Below are 23031 nucleotides of genomic sequence, written 5' to 3'. Positions count from 1 at the left end.
ACGTCCAACACAGAGAGAGAGAGGGAGGGGAGAGAGATCCGTGTGAGCTGCTGTCCCATCACCGGAGCGAGGCGTAAAGTCAGTCGCTCACGGACGAGTTGCGGCCTTTAACTCAGAAGTGACGGCGATTGCTTCCACAACTCTCTGGGAAGTAAATGGCATCGTGCAGAGCCCCCCCCCCGTCTCCAGGAGTCGTGTAGAGGCAGCAATGAGGTCAAGGGCCAGTCAATCCCCCCTACACCTCCCCAGCCCCTCCACTCTTCCCCAGCCCCCCGCTCCTCCCCAGCCCCCCTCCCCACACTCCTCCCCAGCCCCCCCCCCACACTCCTCCCCAGCCCCCCCCACACTCCTCCCCAGCCCCCCCCCCACATTCCTCCCCAGCTCCCCCCCACACTCCTCTCTCGGCCACACGCAGTTGTTGTTATTGATGAACGCGTTGAGTATTTGGCTGTTTTTTTAATCCTTGCGCACCACTGCCAATGCAGCATCAACCAACATAATTTTCACGGAGATGTTTGGCCAGTTCCTTTTAAAAATATCATTACAATATTTGTTGTTAAATTAAAGAAAAAACAGTTACACAGATAATAATCGTATGTTAACAAATCATCTTTTCAATTACATGGCACGTAAATTACTCATCATCGCAAAGTGCCTTACATCACGGCTCATCTCAATCATTCCAAGGGCACCCCCAGTAGCAGCTGTCACTGTGGGCACAAGGGCATTAGTCTGCCAGCTAGTTGGGGTTGGGGGGGATAATTATTCGGAGAAATTTCCAGAAGTATTTTTTCTAAATTGGAAAAATTGGACCATGACGCACCCCGTTTTGAATGACTGTGCGTGATTTTAGGCTGAGTACACCCTACTGGACATCTGTGAAAAATAGATGTATAGCTCATCGGATTCCTCCAGTATGAGTAAATGTGTTGCATAGCCGAAGTGGTGACATGGCACAGCGGTAGTGAGATCTCTGCTTGATCCCGAGGCTTACGGTTCAAATCCAGAAGGCTGCTCCAGTTACCACTGTGAGTACGAATCATACATTACGCGCCTTCATGGTAACAATGCTAACTGGAGGTGGGTGGGAGACGACGATTTAACTAAAACTATATATAAATGGGCATGCCAATGTTGAGGGGGGGTTTTTTTCTTTTAATTAATTTCCAATGATACATTCTGAATCCACCGGACGCATTTCACGGCGAAACCTGGCGCTTTGTAAACGGCATTCTCCCATTGGTCGGATCGAGCGTCGCACTCCACGGCAGGGGCGAACCGCTCGGTCCTCTTGTACATTGGCATCGTGTGTTTGTAAGCGTTAAGCACGAGGTATGAAGCGATGATGAAACGTGATCTTATGGATACGTTTTGGGCTCAACTACTGCGTGTGCGTTCCGGATTTCATCTTTGCAAGACCTTCAAGAGCATCACTGGAATTGCCACGAGCCCATTGAGTGAGTTATATTATCACTTTGCGTGTGTGAGGTGTTGTGAGCTAATACGATCGCGTGCGCTGTGGTTTGATTGACATGCTGCGCACATGCACTATTTGCAGGGCACCTCGCGTTGGAAGCGTTCCACTCGCGTAGATGACAATCGCCATTCGAGTACTGCGAGGAGTTGTTCTGTGGCGTCATCTTCTTAAAGGGGGTGGGGGGGGGCATTATCTGACTATGTTGAACTTCTTTCACACCGTCCGTAGCCACTCGTGCCAATCGGAGGTGCGGGCGCGAGGTGGTGGGTGCACGGCTCACTGCGAGAGCTCTGAATTGGACATTTAACGTCACGATGGCTTCATTGATTCATTCTCACGGACATCCTCGGACGTTCTCCCTGCACTCCCGAGTGTCGTCGCCTGCCTCAGTAGTGTCGGGGAGCTTCCGCAGATTTCTGAATGTCGCGTCTGCTTCATAAAGAGCCGCGCGCTGCTACGAGCCGCTCACTCTTTCACGCTTCGCTGGGCGCGTCTCTACGTCGACGGTACTTGGCACCGCCATTGTAACGATGGCAGCGTGCGTTAAGGTGCGTGGCTAGGCGGGAAGTAATCCGAGGGCTCAACAAGGAGTGGAGTGGCAAGCGGAGGTGGCGTTTTCGGATTTAAAGTCGCGGTTTGCGGGCACAAGTTCGGCGCAATGGGTCGGGCATCGGTGCGAAAGATCGCTAGGGTTTAATTGATCAGTCCTCGGATCGACATGATTTGAAATCAGCGCTCCGACGATCGGGATTTGCATCATTCGGATTCGAGTTATCGGGAAAAAAATGCTCGACTTTTAAACCATCTGCATTCGCATCACCAACACACATCATTCGTCGGATTATAACATTCCCATTCGAATCGTCGACATTTGTTTCACCGTCGTTCGAACAATTGATATTCGACAGATCGACTTGCAGATCATCACCATTCACACGTAGCAACACTCGAATAATCAGAGTTACCAATTCGGCATCGTTCGAACCTCGACCACCACCATCAACAGCATCATCATCACTCGGTTCGAAGAAAACCCACGACCACTCGGGCGCCGAGAGTTTGCGAGCAAAGATGAACGCGACGCGCCTGTTCGGCGGAGACGCGAACGTGACGCGTCGCTACCTGACCCTGTACGACATCGACGTGGCGGCGGACGGCTCGGCGGGGCTTCGCATCGCCATCTCCGCCGTCTACTCCCTCGTGTGCGGCGCTGGCCTCCTGGGAAACTTGATCGTGGTGCTGCTGATGCGCGCCAAGCAACGATGGCGCAAGTCGGCCGTGAACACTCTGGTGCTGGGTCTGGCGCTCACCGACTTCCACTTCGTCCTGGTGCTGCCCTTCTGGGCGGCCGACGTGGCGCTGGACTACAGCTGGCCCTTCGGACGCCTCATGTGCAAGCTCGTGTCGGCCACCACGCTCATGAACATGTACGCGAGCGTCTTCTTCCTCACGGCCATCTGCGTCACGCGCTACCGCTACATCGCGGCAGCGATGCGCGCGCGGCCGAGGCCCACGTCGGCCGCGGCCCGGTGGGTGTGCGTCCTCATCTGGCTGACGGCCGCGCTCGTCGCCGCCCCGCACGCCGTCTTCGCGAGCACTCGCGCCGTGTCCGGCGACGTCCTCTGCCTCGTTCGATTCCCCGGCTCGGAGGACGCCGCCCAATTCTGGCTCGGCCTCTACCAGCTGCAGAAGGTGCTGCTCGGCTTCGCGCTGCCACTGCTGGTCATCAGTGTCTGCTACCTGCTGCTGCTGCGCTACCTGCGGCGCCACGGCGTGCCGGGCGAGCGCCGCAAGTGGCGCGTCACGCTCTCCATCACCGTCGTGGTGCTCTCCTTCTTCCTCTGCTGGCTGCCCAACCACGCCGTGACGCTGTGGGGCGTGCTGGTCAAGCACAACGCCGTGCCCTTCGGCAGCGCCTTCTACACGGCGCACACCTACGTGTTCCCCGCCACCGTGTGCCTGGCGCACGCCAACAGTTGCCTGGACCCCGTGCTCTACTGCCTCATGCGCGCCGAGTTCAGGAGGCGCCTGGCGCGCGCCCTGCACTGCTGCGCGAAGTGCGGCTCTCCCGTTGCCGCGTCGCGCCGCTGTCGCGTACGGCCCATGGAGCCGCGCGACTCCCAGCAGCAGCTCCAGCAGCAGGCGATAATGCAGGAGCAGCAGCAGCTGCAAGTGCAGCAGCAGCTGCAAGTGCAGCAGCAGCTGCAAGTGCAGCAGCAGCTGCAAGTGCAGCAGCAGCTGCAAGTGCAGCAGCAGCTGCAAGTGCAGCAGCAGCTGCAGCAGATGTGCGCCGCCGACCTGCTTCAGGCAGCGGACGGGGATATGATATCCGCCCAGGGGCAGGTGGCGCTGCCTATGCAGGAACGCTGAGCCGACATCTGTAGCAGCAGTAGCAATCGCGTGGCCAATAGTGGCGCCGCTTACGTCAGCGGCAGCACAGCCGGTGTTCGCAGAGTAAACAGCAGCAGCTGTCCACGTGCACTCCTGTAAGTAGTGAGTCACTTCCAGCACAGGAGTTCGTAACTCAGCAGTAGCAGCGGCACCAGGCCATTTGTTCCAATAGCAGCAGCATCGTCATAACCACCACCACTACAAGCAGCGGAAGCTGCTGCACTTCCATTCATACCGCCACTTTGATCAATCCTGTAACGCACTGTGGGGAGCAAGTGCTGTTAGCGAATATCAGCACGTGTGAGGCCCGGGAAGGGCACACGAGGGGGTGGGTGGGCAGCACCACGCCCGGTCGCCTTCATCTCCCCAGTGGCGATGTTTACACACCGCACCAGGTACTCATTTGAGGCTGAGTCGACCTAACTATACTTCGCAATCATCGCCATCCCCCTATTGCGAAAGTGAAAAAATAATCATGGGACGCATTGTGGCTTCTCTGGATAACTGAAATTAGGAATAATAATTCTTAACAATAATAATTCGAATTAAGAATACCAGCATCAGAAGCTGCACCCGTAGCAGCAAGAGTGGCAGTACGAACACCAGCAGCAGTAGTATCAGCAGAAGCTAAAACTAAACAATGTTTATTTGTGATTTAAAGCTTTCGTGACTGCAGGGATTCATATTCTTGGTTATTTCGGTAAAGTCACCACGTAGAAGGGAAACAATAAAATAATAAAAATATATTTCATTGTTTCCCTTCTACGTGACTTTACCGAAAGAACCAAGAATATAAACAATTTTTATTTGACCAGGTAAGGTCCACTGAGCTAACGTAGCTCGTTTTCAGAAGCGGCCCGGCTATCACAAATGAAAGCTCAGCGAAGTTTATTATCATCGTGTGGAAATGTATAGCAGCCAAATACTCTAAACGCGTGTTGTTGAGTTTAAATGTGGAAGGAAAAGCCGGAGGACCTGGAGAAAAGCCACGCGACTATGGGGAGAGAGACACGCAAACTACAAATACACAGGAGACATCAGGGTCGGGATGGGGATCGAATCCACGACCTGTTTACCAGGCGAGATCGTTAACATCTCGCCCCCAGCAACAGCGATATCAGTAGCAGCAGAAAATAATAAGCAGCAATGTGTGCGTGTCCGTCTCTCCACCTCAAACAATCACAGTTATACTTACACAGCCCGTCAGCCATGCGACCTTTTGGGAGTGCATCATTTGAGCAACATTGATTCAAGACGAACAACTCTGCACTGGTTTCGACAGGCGGTATCTCATCAGCAACTGTGCAGGGCTCATCTGCAATGGATATTCCTCGTTCCTATGGCGGGACCAAGTATAACTCGACTTCACTGCGCAAAGACGCGCAGATTCATGTTACCAGCCTCAGTGGGATGATAATGTTCTTCTTTTGTACGGCTGCTCATGTAGGTGCAGAGCATCAACTACAATTTCACATTCACATGGTTATCAAGCCAGATAACCGCGTCAGGAGTAGCGGAGTGTATCATCATCGCTGTGATGTCTCCTTCGTATTTGTGGATCGGGCATTGCGTCATTACACGTTGTACGGCCTGTTCTGGATGACCACAGTCACACACTGGAGAGGTTCCATTTGTGCATCAGGTGTCCACATATGTCATGGTTTGCGCGTATGTGGTTTAGGATGGACCATGAGCTTCGTGGAAGATCAAAGCAGTAGTGATGATGATGGGTGATGACAGTGGCGGTGATAGTGATGATAATGATGGTGAAGTTACCGCGTTAATCCTGGAATGATTTCAACTTTTAGCATTGCATCATGATGTGCATTGTTCTGCAGCCTACAATGACTGAAGTGTATCATGTGTGGAGTTGGTGATTGATGTACCGTGTTCTGCTGTGTGCTACACACTTCGTGCTGTGTGTGGGGGTGCGTGTACTGAGCACCCGTGGGGAGCGGTGGTGTAGCAGTTAGCGCACTGCGCTGCGAACCCGGCAAGCCGACTTTGATTCCCGCTCACGGCGGCTATCACCAGTGACGATTATCTGAACCGGTCCTAGGCCTCCCCTAGGTCGACTCAGCCTCAAATTAGTACCTGTTGCAGTGTGTAAACATCGCCACTGGTGAGACAAAGACGGCCGGGCGTGGTGCTGCTCACCGTTCCGGCCTTCATAGGTGCTCGCTAACAGCACTTGCCCCAACAGTCTGTTAGGACTGTACGGGAGATCTTTGTCTTTGGAGTTTTAATATCCTTAAGCAGCGTATACGTGAGATAGGGAAATCAAATGCGTCGTGCACGTGTTTATGGTGTCATGCTTTCTGAACGTAATCTAGCAGAAGGAATGAAGCGATGGCGACGTGTAGCAGCTTCACTGACACTGCCAAGTGTTGACCTCTTAACTATAAGGACTCCCCCGGCCCCACGGTTCTGGCGATAGTTTAACCGCTCATAAACCGATTGACGTCCACACACGGCGTGGGAGCTGCTCGTGGTGTCACGGTCAGCACAGCGGACTCGCAATCCAGGAGGTCGCCGGTTCCATCTCCCAGCCCGGCAAGTTGAGACAATGGAGCGAGTTTCTTGAATCTCCCCTCACCCATTGGTGTAATGGGGGAGGGGCGGGTTACCGTCACAGTCGATCAGGCAGGTCGCAAGTGGTGAAGAGTGTGGGTAGCCCCACCTCTTCCAACACGTCTGGTCAACGCGAAAGAGTAGGCCAAAAAAGCCCTCTAGAATTCGCATTCAGTGGAGGCCCCGCTAGCATGTCGCGTCATCTGGCAATTGCAAGGGTTGATCGCTGTGCCCTTAGTTACACGCCGTAGGTACACGGAAGGGGATTTGTCCCAAACATCTCCACTCAGGAGCCACATGACAATGCGTCTGGAGAGTCTGAGAGGCCTTGCTCGATACTCGCTGTAGACAACCAAACGGCCGTCGTTGTGGCCTTTGCGGACCAAGGCCTTCTTCTGTCGGCTTTCATTTAAGGAGGCATGCTCCGGGCCCGTTTCTAATTTCTGAATCTCATCATCATCGTAATAATGGTGAATAGTAAAACAGATGTTATCATACGGGTGAGAGTTAAACACACAAACTGTGTAGTGTGTGTATATATCTGTATGTGTATGTAGTGGAGTATGAAGGTGTGTTGTGGAAACTGCGCGATTGCATGATCACACGGACAGTGTGGGTTATCTTGGGTTAGCCTGTGGAGAAGGCGAAAACAGCGTGGGTCGTGTTAGGACAGCTAGGTGCAAAGGCTGGGATGATGAGGTAACGGTTGGGCCAATTAAGCCAGAGGATCAGCAACGGCGGTGATTGGCTGTGGCTGTTGTCAAGGGCGAGGAGGCGTCGAGATGTCTGGGGAAAGGCAGGTGTTTGAGGACGCGAAGCGTGCGGAGGCACGCGGGCCAATTAATTAGCGGTAATGAGAATGGGGATAAATTGGGGGGAGACACAGTTTGGAGACAGAGTTTGGAGACGGAGACAGACTGTGAAGCAAGACGAAGTAGTTAGCGGTGGAGTGAGCGTAGCAGTAGCAGAGCTGAAGGCGGAGTGTGCGAAGTCGCTGTGTGCGAAGGAGCTGAGGAGAATAGCCAGCAGTGGAGAGAGCGTAGCGATAGCGGAGCTGAAGACGCTGTGTGCGGAGTTGCTGAATGGGGAGTCGTTGAGTGCGAAGCAAGTGAAGTGATAGTGGGGAGACAAAGGTGGTGAGCGAGACGAGCGGAGCACGGCGAGCGAGCCGTGGTGACCAGGATACTGTGGAGTGTGGAGGACATGTTGAATGTTGTAAATAAAGCGTTGTTTGAAGACAGAAGTTGTCCACGTAAAGTCGAACACTACGTGTATATGAAGTAGCCGTATGTTTTGTCTTGCAGGTGAGGTTTAACCACGAAATATTTTGCAATACAATTGAGATTTATGTTGCATATAAATGCTACTGCGTCTCAAGGCGCTGGACACAACAGTGCAACCCTAAGACATTCCAGCGAAGTATGGTTATTTATGTATTTAGCCCCCCCGCCCTCCCTCCACGACCCCCCCCCCCCCCAACGCACGGACCCCTCCACTCTTCCTTTCTCTCCTCCCCTTGTTCCTTCCCTCATTCCCTTCTCGTTCCCTCCTGTCCCCGTTCCCTCCTCTTCTTCCCTTCTCGTTCCCTCATCATGTGCGTTCCTGCTCTTTGAGACGTCTTAAGAAAAGGGCGCATTACAAATGTACGTTGTTGTCTTGTAAAAAAAAAGATTGTCACGGCTCGAAGAAAATCTAATTGTGCTTGACAAGCAGCAGGGAGTCGACAGCACTGAGTGGATGATGGGAGAGAGTACCAGACTCGGGGGGAGGGATCGGCACAGGAGAGTGAGCGACCTCTGACGAAGCGAAAGTTTCAATGGAGGCAGTGGCATAGTGACGACATTATCGGTGGTGTAGTAACTATTATAATGTAGTTAGTACACCACTGAAAATGTAGTTACTCTGCCACTGATAATGTCGTTACTACGCCACTGATAATGTAGTTACTACGCCACTGATAATGTAGTTACTACGCCACTGATAATGTAGTTACTACGCCACTGATAATGTAGTCACTACACCACTGATAATGTAGTTACTACGCCACTGATAAAGCAGTTACTACATCACCGATAATGTAGTTACTACACCACCGATAATCTAGTTACTACACCACTGATAATCTAGCTACTATGCCACTGATAATGTAGTTACTACACTACCGATAATCTAGTTACTACGCCACTGATAATGTAATTACTACGCCACTGATAATGTAGTTACTACGCCACTGATAATGTAGTTATTACCCCACTGATAACACTATGTAACACAATTTTTGTTCCTGGGTAGTAAGTGTTATTTCGTAATTGCATATACCTAAAAAGTATAGAAAATGGCTATTATTCCCCACAAACGTTTCTTTTGTGACCAGGATAGTGATATTTTTAAGTTTACCTTTTTCTATGATAAAACTGGCGAATTTATGTACTTTCGTTCACATAAAGTCAGAAAAAACATATGAAGAAAAATGTATATGCATTTATACTAAAGTAATACAAAATTAATACAACAGATTTAGAAGTGAGTAGTTTTTCGAGATTTACGATTATACTGTAAATCACTTTCACGAATCAGCCCTGAAATGTAGTATCCCATCATGTTCTCGCTGTACTGTCATTGGTTGTGGCATTCAAAGTCCAGTATATCCTGGTGGAAGCGCTCGCCTTTCATCTCCGAGTACGCTCCCATGTACTCCTTGAATTTATCAAGATGAGCATCAAGGATATGGACTTTGAGGGACATCCTACAGCCTATTGTGCCGTAGTTCTTTACCAGTCTTAACCAGCTCCACGTAGTTTTCGACCTTTTGATTGCCCAGGAAGCCACGAACCACTTTAACAAAGCTGTTTCAAGCCACTTTCCCCTTACTAGTGAGCTTCTTGGGAAATTCATTGCACTCCAGGATCTTCTTTATTTGTGGTCCGACGAAGACACCGGCTTTGACCTTTGCCTCAGGCAGCTTAGGGAGGAAGTCTTGAAGGTACTTGAAGGGTGCCGACTCCTTATCTATAGCTCTGACAAATTTTTTCATAAGACCCAATTTGATGTGCAGTGGTGGCATCAGCACCTTCCGGGGGTCCACCAGTGGCTCCCACTTGACGTTGTTCCTCCCCACAGAGAACTCGGTCCGCTGTGGCCAGTCCCGCCTGTGGTAGTGCGCCTTGGTGTCTACATTTTTTGTAATCATTTTTTTACTACTTTAGTGTAAATACATGTTAATTTTGATTCATATGTTGGTTCTTTTTCTGACTCTAAGTGAACGAAAAGACACAAATTCGCCCGTTTTCTCATTCAAAATAGGTAAATTTCAAAATATCACTGTCCTGGTCACAAAAGTAAAGTTTGTGAGGAATAATAGCCATTTTCTGAACTTTTGAGGCATAAGCAATAAAGAAATAACACTTACTACCCAGGAACAAAAATTGTGTTACATAGTGTTATCTGCTCCGGGGGTGTGGCAATCGGTCAGATGGGGGCCCCAATATTTGATTTGTCTCGCACAGTCGCATCGAGATGCTATCCGATATTGCGGCTCATCTTGCCTGGTCACATCATCGTTATGCTCACGGTCTCGAACATTTAACGTTGTAGGGGCGCTCCGTCTTTTGCAAAATGCAGCCACTACAGCTCCGTAAGTACCTGTTTGCAATATAATTGACGCGTATTGAATGAAATAAATATCCCAAGTACGGAGTTCTATGTCCAATGTTCTTTAACTCAAGTTACTCTCATTCAAAGCAAATGACGTTTCGTTACGTTACATTGCGTTTCTTTACGGTAACAAACAAACGGTATTACTTCCAATACTAAACTGTTCAAAACATATCGCATGTTTTTCAAGGGGGCCCCAACTCGTAGCCTTGGCCACCAGAGGGAGGGGGGATACTCTGCAGTATCCTGGGATAACGTTCCACGCAGCACGAGTGGTACCAGATATCGGCACAAATCAATGACTGCCACCCGAACACAGATGCCAACGCTCGGACTACTACATTCAGTCAAGGGATAAACCCGGGTCAAACCGGACAGGCGGCAACCCTAGCTCCGCGTCAAACCTGGACAGATAACGACCCTTACATGCAGCACCAGAGCACAATGAAGGTCTGATTTTGATGTCGCCAAGGCTGACCGATATCACTGACAGAGCATTCCAGGTCTTGTGGTCGATTAATTTGAGGACTAAATTTTCCCCACTGTCTCTTAAGTATATGCCCATTAAGTTATTGCTCACGGAGGACGGTTGTATACTGGCTGGATGCGTAGGTGAGTGGGGGGGGACGGCGGGGGGGGGGGGGCTAAGGAGGTTATTGAGGGGCCAGATCATTCACGGTCGTAGACCACGTGGCATTGTCCGATTTCTGGGAGGTCTATGAAGCTGGCATCAATGGACAGAACTTAGGAGCAGCGGGACATGACGGATATTCGTCTGTCAGAGCAGAAGGAGATATGTCTCTAGGAAGGAAGTGGCCTCGGGAGGAATGACCAGCTGAGACATGATACAGGTCAGAGTTTACAGCCTGTCTGTACGTTGCATACAAGTGCCACGGACATCATACAGGTGACATTGCACGTGCAAGCGATTTGCAGATGTTGATGTCTTTGCAGGCAAGAGTTCTTGCTGTTAGTTTGCAGGTGATGTTATCGAGTGTTGTTTGTAGGCGAGCGTCGACCGCGTGCATTGCACAGGCGAGTGCTCACTCCAGCCCTGGATGCGTGGTACCGGTGAGGGTTAGGCCGGTGCGTGCTCTCGAGAGACACCTGAATGGAACTTCAAAGGGGCTGCCTGTTGTGTGAAGATAAAGATCTCCCATATATCCTTAACAGGCTGTTGGGGCAAGTGCTGTTAGCGAATAGCACCTATGAAGGCAGGCACGGCAGACGAGGGGTTGGATGACCAACACCATGCCCGGCCGCCTTTGCCTCCCCAGTGGCGATGTTTACACACCGCACCAGGTACTCACTTGAAGCTGAGTCGACCTAGGGGAGGCCCAGGACCAGTTCAGATAATCGTTGCTGGTGTTGGCCGTGAGCGGGAATCGAACTCGGTTCGCCTTCACACACAGTGACCTGTCTATCTCTTCACACGCAGTGACTCTGTCTATCTCTTCACACACAGTGACCTGTCTATCTCCTCACACACAGTGACTTGTCTATCTCTAACTCTCCCTGTACCCACCTATACCCTAATCTTCACTCTGCTCATGCTAACTCTATTTATTGTCCTCTAGGTTCGGCTCTCAATCTATTTCTCACTAACACTTGCCGGGCTTCCACTCTTCGCATCTCTCTCTACTCGCTGATGTCTCCACTTCTCGCCAACTCCCCCGCCGTCCAAATCACCTAGCCTTTTGATCCCCTTTCCAATCAGCCTTAATTAATTGCCACGTGCCTCGCTGGCATTTTCCCCGCCAGCTCCACACCTGTCCAACGGCCCAGACTCCGTGACACCGCCACTTAACGCTAACAGCCTCTCGACCAATCACAGCCCTCGTCCCTTGACTCCCTTAATTACTTTGGCTTGTTTACGCCACCCGTGACTTCATCACCTGCCCGACCTTACATGACCCACACTGTATGTACTGTATATGGCCAATTTTCCCATGTGTATTTTCTACTCCACTACATAGGTAACAAGCTGAGATTAGGAGCACTCCCTTTAAGAGTGTGCTCCTAATCTCAGCTCGTTACCTGTATAAAAGACACCTGGGAGCCAGAAATCTTTCTGATTGAGAGGGGGTCAAATACTTCTTTCCCTCATTAAAATGCAAATCAATTTATAACATTTTTACATGCGTTTTTCTGGATTTTGTTGTTATTCTGTCTCTCACTGTTCAAATACACCTACCATTAAAATTATAGACTGATTATTTCTTTGTCAGTGGGCAAACGTACAAAATCAGCAGGGGATCAAATACTTTTTTCCCTCACTGTATGTTCTCCCGCTCATCTGCATGGGTTTCCTCGGGAGTTTTACAATCCTCCCCCCTCCCCCATAGCTAAAAACACATGCAGTGTAAGTGGTATTAGCCAAAGCAATCCAATGGTAGAGGTGGGTACAGCAAAGTTGTTCATGTTATAACGGTGTATTATGTTGTTATAAATCATATCAGCAAAAACAGCCGCCATTCGCCACTAAGGGGCGATTATGGTCACCAAGGCACTTGTGCCAGGCCAAGTGCACTTTTAGGCCACGTGTAGTGTCGAAGGCTCGCTGACAGAAGGTCACGGGACAAACCCAGGTGCCATGGGTTGGCTGACTGAGATGACTGGCAGATGCACCAGCTGAGCCACCTACTGTGCCAACTTGCTGCATATTAGCTGCAAGTTGTTGTGAGCGTCGCTCCTCTGCCCTCCGTTGTTGTTGGAGGGCGACTGCCTCCAACTGCCCAACAGTGTCCTTCACGAGCCTCCTCCACAAGAGGCCAATCTTGACACCGCTTGCACCAGTCTTCGAAAAGTCCACTCAGCTCCACATCCTCCCATACCGCGTCAGTCCATCTCTTTTCCAGCTCATGTCGCACCTGTTTAGGCCCCTCTATCCGGCCAAACAAAAGCTGCTTAGGCATGCGGTGTCTGGGCATGCGGGCTACATGATCCAGCCAACACAGCCTTGCCCATCACAATCATTAAGGCAAGGACTCCTAAAGCACAAAGAACAGCCCAGAACCCTGGCATGTCGATAGTATCGACCACAATCATATATCACAAAAAGTGTGCCAACAAAACTACAAGCGCAAATACCACCGCTCAAACACGCACGCAGAGAAGGCAACGCCACACACACAGGACTGTTCAAACACAACGTGTTAGAGAGTGTACCAAGTACTGGAAGAGGTGTCGGGGTCAGATTAGACGCCGCAGAGCATGGAACTTACGGTGGCTTCGGTAAACGTGCGAGGGATCTGGGGCAGGGCCAGACAAACGGCAGTTATACGTGACTTTACCGAAAGAACCAAAGAAGGAGTTATACAGTACTTTAAAGCAATGAAAAAAGACATGATATTCCTGCAAGAATGCCCCCTGCCATATTCCTTCGGCCGGGCGGAATTGATAGAGCCCTGGGACGGCCGTTACTTTTGGTCAGGGAGTAACGTTAATAAAAACACTGGTGTCGTCATATTCTTGGGCAGCCGAAAGGTGGAGATACTGGAGACCCAAGATGTGGTCCCCGGCCGGCTCCACTACATTGACGTTTGCTACGATGGCACGGAACTCCGCTTGATTAACATATATGCTCCTTCACAGTACACTGTGCGGGAGGAATTGTTGGATAACGTGGCGGCCCTGTTGCTGACGCACGTTATATTGGGCAGGGATTTTAACTGCCCGCTCTGCCTGACAGATGTCATACAGGCATCCGGAAGCAGGAAACTAGACCCCTCCACCAGGAAACTGAACGGGCTTCAAACTGGCGGATACTTTTTGATTGATGCACCCAATTCGGCCGGGGTATACATGGTCTAGCAGCTCCGGTGCATAGCAGTCGAGGATAGATTTTATTTTCGTGTCCGCCAAAGGCAAAACGGAGGGTGCAGGGATAGAACCCTTTTCTTTTTCCGATCACAAGATGACGACTGCAAAGCTTCGAATCCCGGGCAGCCTGAGGTTGGAGGGGGGTCTGGAAAATGAAAGTAAGCCTTCTAAAGGATGAAATGGTGATCGGGGATTTTGTCAAGAGGTACGATGAATGGCAGAGCTTGCAGGGTTGTTTCGGCACCCAGGTGGAATGGTGGGAAATGGTAAAAGACAGGACTAGGGAGTTTTTCCAGGCTCAGAGCAGGAGGAGGAGCGTCAGGAATAAATTGAAGGTAGAATGACTGGTCGAAAAGGGCCTATAAATTGCTGGAACTGGGCTTTCCAGTTATGAGGGAGATAGGGCAGCTAAAGGAGAAAATTACCTCCGACAGTATAGACGCGAGCAGCACAACTCGTTTTTGGGGCTCGGGTCAAGGCGGTGGAGGAAGGAGAAAAGTGCACAAGATTTTTCTTCAAAAGACGTAGGAAAACATAACCTCATCAGGGAGGTGGTAAGCCCTGACGGGGGAAAATGTACATCTACAGCATCAATAGTGGAGGTGGCACGGGACTATTATGAGGACCTATACAGGAGTAAGGTGTCGGAGGCCGGGGCAAGGGAATCCCTTCTGGGAGAGGTTCACCTGGGGATCACAGATCCCGGGGGAATAGAGGGACAAATTCAGTTGGGGGAGCTGAAAGAGGCTGTGATAGGACAACGTAGGCATAAAACGCCGGGCCCAGACGGGATTCCAGCTGAATTTTATACTACGTTCTAGAACACGGTTAAACACTGAGTTTGTACAGGGAAATTCTGCAGGATGGCCCAGTGCCGGATTCCATGAGGAGGGGGGTAATTGCCCTCGTCTTTAAGGGGAAGGGGGAACGGAATGACCTGGGGAGCTGGCGCCCCATCTCCTTAATGAACTCGGATTATACAATTTTGGCGAACTATTGCGGCACGTCTAGGGAAGGTAGTAGGAGAGGTAGTTGTGGCAGATCAAACGTGCGCAATCCCGGGCAGGCGGATTACGGATAACCTGGTCTTGATAAGGGAGGTTTTGGAAAATACAATGGAAAGGGGCGGACCCCTGGGGCTCCTGAGCCTCGATCAGGAGAAAGCATTCAACCACCTCTCATGACTACCTGTTTGCTGTGCTGGAGAGAATGGGGGTGGGAAGGTGGTTGGTAGGTTGGGTGAGGCAGCTGTACAATCAGCTCACGGCTAGGCTGCTGGTAAATGGAGTACTCTCAGAGGAGTTGCCCATCGAGTCGGGAGTAATGCAAGGTTGCCCTATGTCCCCAGTCTTGTTCGTGTTGTGCATGGAGCCTTTTGCCCAGGCCCTTAGAAAGAGCCCAAAGATTAGGGGAATGCATGTACTGGGAAGCGGGGAACCAGGGAAGGTTCTAATGTACATGGACGACGTGGTGACGATCTGTAGAGACGTGTCCTCGGTCTGGGGCGTTATGGAGCTCGCGGACCTCTGCCACCGGTCCTCGGGCTCCAGGGTGAATGTAAAGAAGACCGAGTTGATGACCTTTGGAGACCCCAGGCTTTTGGAGGGCCGCCCACCAGGGATAAAATGGCTGGAAGATGGGATCCGGATCCTGGGGGTTGCTTTTCACCGAGAGAATTCGGCAGAGCGGAATTAGTCAGAAGGTAAGGGTGGTGGAGGGCAGGCTGGCCAAGTGGGCAGACAGGTGCCTCACGATAGAGGGGAGGATTTTAGTGTTAAAGGTAGAAGTCATCCCAGCACTGAACTACTTAGCTCATGTGTTCCCGCCGGGCGAGCAGGTAGCGAAAACTTTGGAAACGATATTCTTCAGGTTCATCTGGGGGGGAGGGGGGGAGGAATGGACCGCATGAGGAGGACTAATGTACAAGAGTACTGCGAACGGTGGGAGAGGTGCCCCAAATGTCAAGCGCGCCCTCAACACGGTTTTTGTGTGCAACACATTGCGCCTATTTTTTTTCAAAGGGCCCCAAGGGAAGGCCTCGTATTTCTTGCAATATAGACTGACATGGCTCCTGCGGAGGCTGGGGTTGGCCTCATTGCTGTGAGGCATACCGCTTGCCTGGCCGCAGGGGTGGTTGAATGCGGTGCTTGAAAGCTATATTACAGAATACGGGCTGGCCCGAAATGGGAAACATGGTGCCCAAAAGACATACGGTCAGAGATGGACAAGAAGGAGACCTGCACGGCGGTGCCAGGAGTGTGGGGGAACATGCACCGCCAGATCTGGGAAAATGTTTTATCGGAAGCCCTGACGAGGAGGCGACGTGATCTTTCCTGGCTGGCCACCTGGGACAGATTAGACTTTAGAAGATTTATGTTCTCCCGTCACATGGCCAGAACCCACAAATTCCCGAGGGGATGCGGTGCGAATGAGAGCTCGGTACACGTCCTTGTGCAGTACCCTTTCACGCAGGAAGTGTGGGAGTTGTGTGGGCCGCTGCTGTCTTGCTTTTGTTCAGTTGAAGCAACGGTGCCGAATGTGGTTTGGGGGCTCTTTAGACGGAAGGCGGGAGGGAACTGGGCCTGGGCATGGGCCATTATTGGGGCCATTAAGGAGGCTCTCTAGAGAGCATGCAGGCGAGAGATGAAAGGCATGCATATGTCACCGCTAGAGGTATGCTGCTTGGCCAGATGGCTAATTGAAAAAGTGGAGGTGGAATGGGTAAGAATGGAGAACCGAATGAGAAATGGCGGTGGCCTTTACCCCCCCCCCCCCCCCCCCCCCGTGTGTGGAACCGAATGAGAGACTGGGCCTGGGGATGCCCTCTGACTCGGAGAAGGGACGTGCAAGTGTTTGTTACGGCGGCCACGGTCGTATCTTGTTGCTGACCCAAAATGGTGTGGTGCCAGGTTGCCGCTCCTTTCCTGTTTTTTATTTCTCTAACCGGTGTAATGGACACACGGGTCTGTAGTAAAGTTGTCTCGCTTTCCTCCAGCGACGCGTTAAGAGCCCCTGCACGGGCTGTGGTGTGGGTTTCTCGCATTTTTGCCACCCGGCAACGGTCTGTTCATTGCTGAGGAATTAATACATTTTAAAATAGCTGGCGTCGTCATGATCATCTTTTCTCCCTCGCCCCAAGCAGGCACCCTGGCTGTCAGGCCAGTGGCTGCTTTGCCATTTTTTTCCAGCCGAGCTACCGAGATGAGCAAGGACGACCAAGCCCCATCGACAGCTGCTGAGGTGGAAATGGCCGCGACTCGACTACCTGGAGGACAGAGGTCAGTGAAGGAGGGCGATGCAGCTCAGGCGGCAACCTCGACTGAAACGCGGCAGGCTGTGGGGGATGCCTGGAGGCAGCTGCCAAGGGGAACAGAGGTACCGGTGCAGAGGGAGGTGGTCTCTGCCAGGCTGAGCGAGAATGCTGCAGAAACAGATGCCTCTGCTGGCCAGTGGGCACAAGGCGATCGGAGCGAGACCATTAAGGTAGATGCTGAGCCTATAGGGGCAGGACGGTACCAGGAACGAGCGGGCCAATGGCGAGGTGGACCGGGGGTGAGCTTCACACCGGTCCACGCTAGACGACACAACTGTGTTCGGGTGGCCTTCAAGGAAGACGTACCAGATGAAGTGACCATGGACCGCTCGAGTTTTGTACGGACAGTGGTGGTGGGGATGCTACAAGCCGAGCCTATGGACCTGTTTTAATAGCCTTGCCAGGCGGAAGCTTTAAGACGAGCAACATATTGCAGCGTTTCCTGACTCGCTTTAAGGAAAAGGCAGGCGAGAGGCATCTGTCGCTGCTTAAACTGCAATTATTGTCAAAACTGGATACGAAAATGGTGACTGAATTCCTGTATAACAAGACACTAGCAGATCACGATGTGGAGGTATGGTTGTAACAGCACTGCCATTTGTCGGGTTGCAAGTGGGTCCAAGACTCGCTAGGCATCTGGACAGGTGCCAGACAGTGGTGGGTGAGGTTGGATGGGGCCCTGCAGCATATCCCGAGTGCCCTTAATATTGGCGGTAGTCAGGACTACATCGTGTACAAGGGCCAACCCAAACTCTGCAGGAGGTGTGGGGGAAGAGGCCATCTGGCAGCGGCGTGTGAGGCGCGAATGTGCTATCACTGCAAAGCGCTGTACCACGTAGTGGAAGAGTGCAGAGTCCCAGCACAAATGTAATCTTTGCGGGAGCAAGGACCATCTGTACCGGAATTTCCCGGAATCATACGCAAATATGGTCCGGGCACATAACTAGACATTTGAGAGAGAGGACAGAGGGACGACTGAGGCTGGGTTGGAGCACACACCAAGCAACCGGGCAACTGATGGCGTGAGTGGAGAGATGGCTGGACTGAGAACGCCACTGCTGGACGAGAGGGAGGAGGGGGAGGTGTCGTCTGAGGATGGGAAAGCATCCGCGAGCCGGCAGGAAGGTGGGCCCGAAGCCAATGAGATGGAGGAGGGGGCCCCTGAACCAACTGTGGCTGGTAGGCGGAGGAGGTGGAGGCGACAGAGGGCGAAGGGGTGCAACAGAAGAAAGGTGACAAGGGGTCTTTCGAGAGGACAGCAAAGAGGAAGCGGAGGACACAGAGTGCTTCACCCTGATCTGCCCCCTGGGAAGGCCCTCAGCTGTCAGACTCTTCAACAGACTTGGTTACATCTGAATAAGAAATAACAACCAAGACGAGCCAAGAGAGTGGGGGTTTTCCTCGAAACCCATGAGTGCTGAATGTCTCCTGGACTTGGTCGACAAGAACTGTTCATTGCTGGAGGATGTCTCTGAGCCGGACTAGACACCCCTGGTCATGGAGCTCTCCATATCATCAGTCAATGTGAGGGGAATCTGGGGTGTGGCTAAGCGTAGAGCAACGGTGCATTATCTGCAAACTTTAAGAAAAGACATTCCCTGCAGGAATGCCACCTGCCGTACTCCCTCGGCCGGGCGAAGCTGTTTAAGTCCTGGGACAGACACTGTTTCTGGTCCGGGAGCAACGCTAAGTGCACTGGGGTAGCCATCCTCCTAAGACGTAGAAGGGCTGAGGTACAGGAGGCCCAGGAAGTGGTCCCTGGCCGTATGCAATATGTCAACTCCACATACGACGGTGCTCCAGTACGCCTAATTAACGTATACGCCCCCACGCGGTATGCGGAGCGAGTGGAACTATGGGGTAATATAGCTGCCCTGCTGGTTATGCAGAGGCATGTCGTATTGGGGGTGATTTCAACTGCCTGCTCAGCCTGTCAAATGTGCTGTCTACTTCTGGGGGCTGGAAGATGGACACCTCTTCTCGGAAACTCAGTGCCTTAGTTAAGGATTTTGATTTAACTGACACCTTTCGATTGCTGCACCCAGCATGTCCAGGTTTCACTTGGGCCCATAGTTCGGGATCTCTGCTTTCAAGAATAGATTTTCTTTGTCTCGGCTAAAATTAAAGCGGAGTATGTGGAGACTGAACCGTTCTCATTTTCGGATCACAAACTGATTACGGCGAGGCTACGAATTCTAGGTGGATTAAGGTTAGGGAAAGGGATTTGGAAGATGAACGTGAGTGTCTTAGCGGACGAAAGTAATGAGGGCTTTCATCAAACGCTATGAAGAATGGAGAAACCCGGGATTTCCTTCGATAAATTAAACAGGTCAGGGCTCCTGATGAGATGGATAAGCAAATTCAAATTGAGGAACTGGATGAGGCGGTGCGAGGTCTACACTTGCACAATACACCAGGGAATCACGGCATACTGGCCGATTTTTAAGCCAAATTCGGGGGCACCATCAAGCATGACTTGTTACAACTATACATGGAAATTTTGGCGGAGGGTCCAGTACCAGAGTGCATGAGGGGAGGGGTAATATCCCTTATATAAGGGGAAGGGGGCCCGCAGTGACCTTGGGGGCTGGCGCCCAATTACCCTGCTAAATACGGACATTCCATCACAGCACGACTAGGGAAAGAGTGGTAGAGGAACTAATATATGCAGACCAGACATGTGTGGTCCCAGGTAGGCATATTTCAGACAATCTTATCTTACTAAGGGAGGTCCTAGAGACCACGATTGATGGGGGAGGACCACTGGGGATTATTAATTTTGACCAGAAGGCTTTTGACCGCATATCGCATGATTATTTGTTTTCGGTGTTCGCACGCATGGCTTTTGATAAATGGGGTCCTTTCTGAAGCAGTCCCAGTTAGATCAGGCGTGAGACAGGGGTGCCCCATGTCGCCAGTCCTATTCGTCATTGCATGGAACCGTTTGCCCAGGCGGTCGGAACCAATCGGAGAATTCGAGGGGTGCACATCCTGGGGTGTAGAGAACAGGAAAAGATAGCAATGTATATGGATGATTTTGTGGTGTTCTGCAGGGATGTCTCCTCGATTTGGGAGGTACTGGAACTGCAAGACTTTTTCATTTGGCCTCAGGATCCAGAATTAACCTGAGTAAGAGCAAGATTATGATTTTTGGAGACCCTAGGCTTTTTGAAGGTCGGCCAACACAACTGAGTGCAGGTAGAAGGGATTAAGATCCTGGGGGTCGCCTTCTATCAGCAGGAATCTGCAAAAAAGAACTGGAAGGAAAAAAATAAAGGCTGTGAACGGCAGGCTGGCCAGGTAGACGACCAGAAGCCTCACCATCGAAGGGAGGATATTAGTGTTGAAGGTAGAAATGCTACCTGCGCTCAACTACCTGGTGCACATCTTCCCACCAGACGCGAAAATGTCGTGTTGTATGGAGACATTGTTTTTTTAGTTCATTTGGGAAGGCGGGATGGACCGGGTGGAGAGGGGAGACCACGTACAAACACCCTGCAAACGGTGGGAGGGGAGTCCCTAACGTCACACATACCCTGACTACGGTTTTTGTTTATAATATGCTCTGCTTATTTTGTTCAGATGTCCCAGGCAAAGGCCTCATATTTTTACAATATAGGGTGGCTGTGTGCCGTGGTAAACAAGTACATTGCAGAATACGTGCCGACCCTGGTAAGGAAGTCGTGGCATCCACGAAGTGTCCTTTTCGAGATTGCCAAGAGGGAAACCTGCACAGAGGTACCAGGGACACGGAGTGCCCGCCACCATCAAATATGGGAGAAAGTGGCGTCTGAGGTCTTAACTAAGACGCAAAAGGACATATCTTGGTTGGCGGCCTGGGACAGGTTGCCATGCAGGGCGTTTATGCATTCCCGCCATATGGCCCACACCCCTAAATGCGCAAGGGGCTGTAATTCGGACGAGTACATAAGTAATATTTTTGTGCGATGCACTTTTGCGCTGGAGGTGTAGGAGTTGTGCCAGCCTTTGCTAGCCTGTTTTCAGGCTAGTTTTTTCGGCAGAAAGCAGGAAGGGCTTGGGCCCAGGCATGGGCTGTTGTGGGAGGCTATAAAAGAAAGCCTTGTGGAAGGCGAGAGGTCTGATGCTCCAAGGTACCTACATGACGCCTACCGAGGTTTACCACCGCTGCATCAAGCATACACCCAGTTGGCGGAGTCGGGGGGAGACGCCCCTCGCCTTCCACAGCACACTACTGTCGCTGGGCCATGATGCGTACCCAAGGATGGAACGGACAGGGCTGGATTCTCTGGTGCTGGAGAAACTCGTGACTCTGGCTCGGGAAATTAAATTACTTTTTTGCCAGCCACAGGAGGACGACCTGTCCTCGATTCGGGTAGCCCAATGCATCCAGGCCGACTAACCTGCGACGTATTGGGGTGGCGGCCGGGGCTGGATTTCCAGGAGAAGAGGGTGACCAGGAGCACGAGAGTCTCCTTGGGCCTGTGCGTCGGGTGGTTGGAGCCCGTGGGTGAGTCAGAGCGGGACGACGACGGGACCAGCGGAGGGGAACCTTGCCTCCGCCAAGGCGGGGCCCCGTTACCTGCTTCAGGTGTGGCCTGTCGGGCCACATATCCAGGGGCTGCCATGCTAATTTGGGGAAGTTTTTTCCCGACTTTGCCATCCTCTGCCCTGTCAGCGTCCACTCTGCGTCCAAAGGCAGGTTGTGATTTGTCACACACCCGGCCGACACAGCCACCTCATGCATCCCCATTGCAGTCAGTGTCGGGTACACACGCCATCGCCCCTCATAAGGATACGGGGTACTAAGGTGGTGCTTCGTTGCATGATGGTTGGCCGCAAGGGTCCAGGAAATGGACTGCACTGGTGCACCATGTCATGGCAGCGGGAGCGGGATCATCCACGGTAGGTGGATTTGTGCAGGGTATTGAGGTGCGGATGCTCTTAGATACGGGGGCATCCACCACCATGGTTTCTGTCGACGGTGGGTTGCTGTAGTCCAGTAAATAATCCGTGTGTTGCCGCTAATGGCGGGAGCTTAGGCATTGTGGGCCAAATTAAGGCATCGATACGGATTGGCAATATTGAAAGGACGGGCCTGGTGTTGGTTTCATATTCATTGGTAGTGCCTTGTTTATTGGGGACGGATTTTTTTGAAGAGGATGCCCCTCTGGATTTTAGTGGACCAGGGTTGTGTGGCATTGCCATCGGGGCATCGGTTGAGGTTTTTGGAGTCCCCTACTGGGTGGTGTATGGCTAACGCTGTGGTTCGGGTCCTGGTGCATGAAACTGTTAGGGTTCCTCCCCTGGGTGCACAGATGCTCGTACCCTTGAGGCTGCAAAAGCAGCTCGACGAGAAAATCACTGGGCGTGGGGTTCTTCGAACCCCTTGCAATAGAGCAGTTAATTGGCTCACTTTGTTAGGGGCTCAGACGATAGTGAGGGGTATCAGGAGCCCTTACTGCAAGTATTAAGTGCTGGGCTGGATACCGCAGTCGTACAGCCTGGTACGGTGTTGGCCCACGCGATGGCTGCGTGTTGAGGATACGGATGTTGTGGTCACTCGTGTCGTGGCCACAGTTGAACGGGATGCGGTGTTTGATGACTCGTGGATTTATCCGTTGGACATGGGTAATCCGGATTTGTCATTGGAGCAGAGTTGGTGAGTTGCGGGCATTGCTTCAGGACTTCTCCGATGCATTTGGTACAAGTATATTCAATGTGGGCCGCACGTCCCTGATGCGTCACCATATTGATATGGGTGGCGCCACTGCCATTCGTCAGAACTCAATTCGGTTTAGTCCGAAAGAAAAGGACTACGTTC

General features: G+C 51.6%; 1 protein-coding gene and 1 long non-coding RNA gene across 2 annotated transcripts; both read left to right on the top strand.

Moving 5' to 3' along the window:
- The first annotated feature begins 1318 nt into the window (after positions 1 to 1318).
- On the top strand, positions 1319 to 19368 carry LOC116950704 (uncharacterized). Its single transcript, XR_004404061.2, has 2 exons — positions 1319 to 1457; positions 17058 to 19368. It is a non-coding gene; the product is annotated as an uncharacterized LOC116950704 (long non-coding RNA).
- LOC116950703 (relaxin-3 receptor 1-like) lies at positions 1848 to 10135 on the top strand. The gene has a single exon (XM_076073019.1). The coding sequence runs from the start codon at positions 2549 to 2551 to the stop codon at positions 3845 to 3847; it is 1299 nt and encodes a 432-aa protein (XP_075929134.1). The 5' UTR covers positions 1848 to 2548; the 3' UTR covers positions 3848 to 10135.
- Positions 19369 to 23031: the final 3663 nt, after the last annotated feature.

This window comes from Petromyzon marinus, chromosome 40 (assembly GCF_048934315.1).
Source record: "Petromyzon marinus isolate PM22_M1 ecotype Great Lakes invasive population chromosome 40, UKy_Petmar_22M1.pri1.0, whole genome shotgun sequence".
Taxonomy (NCBI): Eukaryota; Metazoa; Chordata; class Hyperoartia; order Petromyzontiformes; family Petromyzontidae; genus Petromyzon; species Petromyzon marinus.
Note: the sequence above shows the minus strand (reverse complement) of the source record. Positions and strands in the feature narration are given on the sequence as shown.